We start from the raw sequence: 6,116 nt of genomic DNA on the forward strand, positions 1-6,116 counted from the left end.
GTTCATCCTCCAGTGATACTCCAGCGTCCAGTGATATTCCAGCGACCAGTAAAACTCCAGCGTCTAGTGATAATCTAGCCTCCAGTGATACTCCAGCCTCCAACGATACTCCAGCCTCCAGTAATAATCCTTCCTCCACTGATAGACCAGCCTCCAGTGATATTCCAGACTCCAGTGATACTCCGGCCTCCAGTAATATTCCTGCCTCCAGTGATTCTCCAGCGGCCAGGGATACCGTAACTAATGTTGACCATAACTGATTTTGACGGTAACTGATGTTGACCGTAACTGATGTTGATCATAACTGATTTTGACTGTAAGTGATGTTGACCGTAACTAATGTTGATCGTAATTGATGTTGACCGTAACTGATGTTCACTCTGACTGATGTTGACCGTTACTGATGTTGACCGTGACTGATGTTGACCGTAACTGATGTTGACCGTAACTGATGTTGACCGGAATGAAAGATTTAATCATGATGTTGGTTCAACAACTAATCCTTCATACAGCCTAAGCGAGAAGATACACCAAAATTAACTTGGCTCTATGTGTTAACTAAGTCTCACGGGCGTCTGGAGGGAGGAGACGTAGTTCCTCGTCCTTAAATTTACCCTTAATATCGATATGTTTGAGGCAGTCACAAGTTTACTGATGACTGAGGCTTTGATTACAATACTGTACTTACTTGCTGCTGACTACTGTAAACTGCTGATGCTCACTGTCAGCTCAAGTTAAGTTAGGTTAGGTCAGGTCAGGTTAGCTTAGGTTAGGTTAATTCTTACTGTGTAGCACAGGGGTCACCAAACTACGGCCCGCGGGCCGGATCCCAAGTCCTTCCCCGGCTCGTGGTAGCTCCGCCTACGCTCTGACGTTACCAGAGCTTTCGTTCTGGCTTGCAAGTATCGAACAGGATGATTATGCTGCCCGCGCTCGTCATTCTTTCAGTTATCCGGCCCACTGTGAAAAATGTTTGGTGACCCCTGGACTGTAGCACATGGTGACTAGAACCTGGTTGTGACACTCTTTGAAGTTCACTTTCCCTACAACACAAATTATAAAGGAGTCTTGTTGCAACATCATCTGCTTCAAACACACGTCTGCTAACAACTCACATCTGCTTCACACACGAGTCTGTTAACACTACACATCTGCTTCACACACATATACACACGTCTGTAAACACCACACATCTGCTTCACACACACATCTGTAAACACCACTCATCTGCTTCACACACACATCTGTAAACACCACACATATGCTTCACACACATACACACACGTCTGTACACACTATACATACGCACACGTTTGTTAACACCTCACATCTGCTTCACACACACCCAGTAAAAAGTATGTATTATTATAAGAGAAATATTAAACATATGTAAGATTTGTTTACATTTTATCTAGCACATTTTATTGTCAACTTGGCCAAATAAAATCATTGCACAGCCTATTGTTATTATTCACCTTATATAATTATACAGTACTGCATAACCTTGACGGTCACTGTATGCCTTCCCTGACACGGGTACCAACCTCAACCAAACCTACTGTAACTTAATCTAACTTATCCTACTATACCATACCATAAATACCCTACGAAACTTAAACTACCCCACTCCAAGCCAATCAAAACCAACTTAACCTAACCCTGACCGTCACAGTTTGTCCTCCCAGACACGGGTAGCCAGCTCCCAAAATCGCCAGGGTGATATCTCGGTCTGGGAGGATTTTGGGTTCTCGCCTGGACCACCTGGGGGTCAGTGGTCAACAGTAATACCTAGGAGGACAACCTTGGGACCCGTGTAATATGTGTGCAAGTTTCATTTCTTTAACTGCTTCCGTTTTGGAGCTATACTGTAGCTGGGACAGACACACAATTTAGAGATAGACACTTCAATTTATATACTTATATACTTACTAGCCGAATTACCCGCGCCTTGCGCGGAACATTTTCTGTCGACCATACATGGGGATCCTTCATTTAGGGGACCACATGGGCCATGGATCATGTGTTTCATGACCAGATCATGGAGTTCTTTATCTTGCTCTTTTTTAGGGATTTCTGCAGAAATTGTCAAATCATATTCTTCGGCTTTGATTTTGTGCTCTGGAGCTATCCAGAAAAGAAAGTGTGCATGGGGTAAACCTCTCTTCTGGTACTCAATGGTGTACAGCCATGCTTGCAAAGTACCAAATATTCCCTTCTTCGCATGTTCCATAAACTTTTTCACTTTTAATCTGAAGACTCTCGCAACAATATCTGGTCGATCATGACTCTCTTGTCCGGGAGCCAAATTGTCAACAATTTCGGGCCAACGTGGATTACATGGCATAGTGATAAAGTAATCTGCTGTTCCGTAGTGTCTCACAAAGGCCATCGCATCTGACCTTTTTTCATGAAGGTATCGAGGACCACCAGTATAGGTCGCTGGAAGCACAATGCGACGACCAACTTGATTTGGATCTCCATCAGCAGCAAGCAGACTATCACGTAAATCTGAGTAATTTTCAGCACGGAGACTTTGCTGTTCTCTTCTCAAAAACTTTAATCTTTCCGTTTCTATTTTGTAGTATGCATCCACCAGGAATTGCTGGAAGAGTCGCCTTCCATAATATGGAAAGAGTAAAACTGCAACTGTGTGACTTTCCGACCATTTCTCCTTTGCAAATATATGTGGTAGCCGTCTGTTCCATATGGAAAAAACAATGGATACATCAAAGGATCATAGGATCGATGTAGCTCTGAAATTCTCCTCAATCCACCTTGTTTCCACTGAAGAACAATATCTCTATTTTCTGTAGGCTCATTTGACATTAAAATTGCAACTTCAGCCCCTGGTGGTGCATTAAAACGCCGAGCATGTTCTCCCTGGGCACGCTTATTTTCCCAAATTACAATTTTCTTGTCATTTATGTTTCCTTGCCGTACTTGCTCTAGCGCAGTCTTTAGCTCCCTCACATAATGATTATTTTCATTTAACCAGGCTGTAATTCTCTCCAATATATCAGCATTCAAGTTTTGATGCTCTCCTCTTGCTCTCAGTTGATCTTCCAAAGTGTCCAAAAAGTAAACTTGAATGTATCTTGCTCTTCTATCTTCAGGAGGCATCAGTGACCTTGGATTCTTACAGATGGATTCCAACCTTGGACAGATGCATCTTTGTGACCAAAGCTGGTCATGGCAAACAGAGTTGTACTCCCTGAGTCTTGACAAAAAGTGTTTGCTGAATTGACTTTCCCCAGTGAACAGTTCTTCAAATAACTGAGGCAGAGGTGGAAATTGATCCAGTGTAACCTTTCCATTTCCACAGCACATTCCAAGTGATTCTCCAGTAATTTCTTAGCGCCACACTGACAAAGTTTGGTCATTTCTCCAATTGCAGCCTTGTTACATGGGTCTTTTTTGTCATGCAGAAGGTTTAGCATTTTGAATCTCACGTTGTCTTAAATTTTGTTACCTGTTTCTATCAGCAATCAAACGCTGTTGTCTCTCTTCTTCAGACTCATTTCTCCTTGCAACCATATGGCGAAATGTATCAGCAATCAAACGCTGTTGTCTCTCTTCTTCAGACTCATTTCATTACAACTATATAGCGAAATCTATCTTGCTCCTGTCTTTCTTGATGCTCACCCAAGGTTTCATTTTGCCGAGACTCTGTTTGCCTCTGTTTTTGCCTAGAAAGTCGTTCTTCCCTTGCATCACAGCTTTCAGATTGACGACGAAGCCCCATCCTTTGTGCATGTGGAGTATTTGCATAACTGGACTTTCTTTTCCGTGGCATAATAAAAAAATAAATAAATGAAAATGTTAAAAAAGTAGAGGCATTAACTAATAATTTTTCTTGCCATAATTCTAGTGATGTTTTGTCATAGATAAAATGTCTAAATTTGCCAAATTCTTCTATAAAAGACAGGTAATTTTTGTTGTTGTTTTACGTTTAATTAATAGAAAAAGCCCGTGATAATAGAGGTTCCAATACTCAAGTTATGGGCTTCCAAAATTTTCAATATAGGGGGGTTTAGCCCCCATTAGGGTGTCTTAATATTATTAAAATTTGCTGATATTTTGTGAATAGGTATCATTTCTGGTCATTTACCTATGGTTTAAATTTCATTTAAATCGAAAGGAAAAAAATTTCAGTGGGGGGTTTGTGCCCCCCGGGGACCCCTTTTGATCAAAATGAAATATACTTATCCAAGTACCCTGGGTATTGTAGTTTCAGAATATATATGGTGATAAGGGTGTATCTCGAAAACCCTAGGAGGAGTTCGTGAACAAACAGACAGAGGCAACAACTTTATATATATATAGATTTTAGAAATAAAGAAAGTTTAGAAGAAAGTTTAAGAGCCATCGTCTCTGGTTTGATCTTAAAACTATACACTCAAAAGAGTCATTCATAGAACAGTAATTGAGGTACTGGCCGGAATATAACCTTAGGTCTCCATGACGGATTTGACAGGGGCACTTGACCCATGTACTGAACTCAAAATATTTATTTCTAATGTAGATTTTTATACCGATGCAAGAAATGTTTTTCTTTTAATTGCAAAATCATAATAGCCCTTTAAACTTTCAACGCTCTAAATTGAAATGTTACAATGTGAAGTAAAATACTGAAAAGAACACCAAACAAACCTTTGAAAACCTTACCTAACCTATAAAAGGTTAAAATTGCTTTCGAGTTCATTGATCCCCTTCCTCACCTGAACCCCAAATGACACCAAAACATACTTAACACCGAAACACGAATAAGGTAAAGTAAGTGTTTTATAGTTTTAGGATTTTTATAGGTTGGGTAAGATTTCCCAAGGCTTGCTTGGTGTTCTTCATTGCGTGATCATATTGATCTGCAACAAAAATGATTAGGTTATTGAATATTTTATGTACAATTATTTTCTTTAGTAATTTCCAATGATGCTCTGGGTCCAGTTGTGTAAGTGAGCGACAGAGATATGGCCGTCGGGGTAGTTGGCCTTAAGCCTCGTACACACCAAGATACATTGTCTAGAAACAGTCACGGAACAATGCTTCTGGATTGTTGCGAGACAATCCAGAAACAGTAGCGAGACAGTCCACAAAAGCTTGGAAGACACGGCAACATTGTTTCTGGACTGTCTACCGACTGCTGCGAAACAGTCCAGAAACAGTGGTACCGCTCTTGCCTTCGCAAGCGAGATGTCACCGGTTCGATTCCCGGGCCGGTGGAAGTTGTTTGGACATACTTCCTAGCCCCCATTAGTCCCTGTTCACCTAGCAGTAAAGTAGGTACCTGGTTTAAATCGAAAGTTGCGAATTCGTATTCAGGGACAAGTTGTTGGAGCTTCCAATAACTTGATGACATTAACCATTGACTCTTCAGGCTTCTACGCCCTTAACTCATGAGACGTAAAGGCAAGCATGAACTTAGCATGCTTCCCTGTTGGGCACTGTAAACGCTTCTGTGCTTCACCTTACACAAGGATGTAGGGGAGTGCCCAATAAATAATAAAAAAAAAAAGTCCAGAAACAATCGGCAAACTTTGTTGCTGGACTGTCTCACGATTGTTTCACAACAGACGCGAGACAGTCCAGAAACATTGTTGTAAGTCCAGACCAAGCTAGAGCGACGAATTGGCGGGAAGAGCATTCGACGTCATTATGTTGGTGGCTGCAGAAGTGGCCGCTGCAGCGAGTGCCTGTGTTGTTATTTCCTAAGAAGAAAGAAGGTGGAGAGCAAGGTAAAGACCTAGAAGATGGTGGATGAAGGAACAACACATGGAGAAAAACTAATGACAGACCTGAATCAAGAAAATGCAGCTGGATTTAGAAACTTTTTAAAAACAACAGCTTCAGATTTTGAAATATTACTGAAAATGGTTGGTCCTAAAATCACAAAGCAAAATACAAACTATCGAGCCTCAATCCCTACCAAAATACGTCTGGCAGTAACATTAAAGTATCTTGCTAGTGGGGACTCATTTACAAGCCTGATGTATACCTTCAGTGTCAAAACAGTCAATATCTGCAATCGTTCCGGAAAGTGTGTGACGCTCTCATTGATGCCTGGGGGAATTTGTATTATCTTTTATCGGGTCTTAGGCTATATGCTTACCTGATTTACA

The 6,116-nt window shown here is 41.1% G+C and overlaps 1 protein-coding gene across 1 annotated transcript; it reads right to left on the reverse strand.

Annotated features, from left to right (window-relative positions):
* Positions 1–1,666: 1,666 nt before the first annotated feature.
* Positions 1,667–3,753, reverse strand: LOC121875669. The gene is made up of 4 exons (XM_042380291.1): positions 3,643–3,753; positions 2,726–3,273; positions 1,930–2,615; positions 1,667–1,761 (listed from the first exon to the last, which is right to left on the reverse strand). The coding sequence occupies exons 1-4, from the start codon at positions 3,751–3,753 to the stop codon at positions 1,667–1,669; spliced, it is 1,440 nt and encodes a 479-aa protein (XP_042236225.1).
* Between the last annotated feature and the right edge of the window lie 2,363 nt (positions 3,754–6,116).

Source organism: Homarus americanus, unplaced genomic scaffold (genome assembly GCF_018991925.1).
Source record: "Homarus americanus isolate GMGI-L3 unplaced genomic scaffold, GMGI_Hamer_2.0 scaffold22250, whole genome shotgun sequence".
Lineage (NCBI taxonomy): Eukaryota > Metazoa > Arthropoda > Malacostraca > Decapoda > Nephropidae > Homarus > Homarus americanus.

Coding starts and splice junctions, on each gene's coding strand:
- LOC121875669 (XM_042380291.1), bottom strand. CDS start 3,753: ATGCACAAAGGATGGGGCTTCGTCGTCAATCTGAAAGCTGTGATGCAA. Junction 2,616..2,725: donor CGATCCTATGATCCTTTGAT/GTATCCATTGTT, acceptor ATATTATGGAAG/GCGACTCTTCCAGCAATTCC. Junction 1,762..1,929: donor AGGCGCGGGTAATTCGGCTA/GTAAGTATATAA, acceptor ACTGACCCCCAG/GTGGTCCAGGCGAGAACCCA.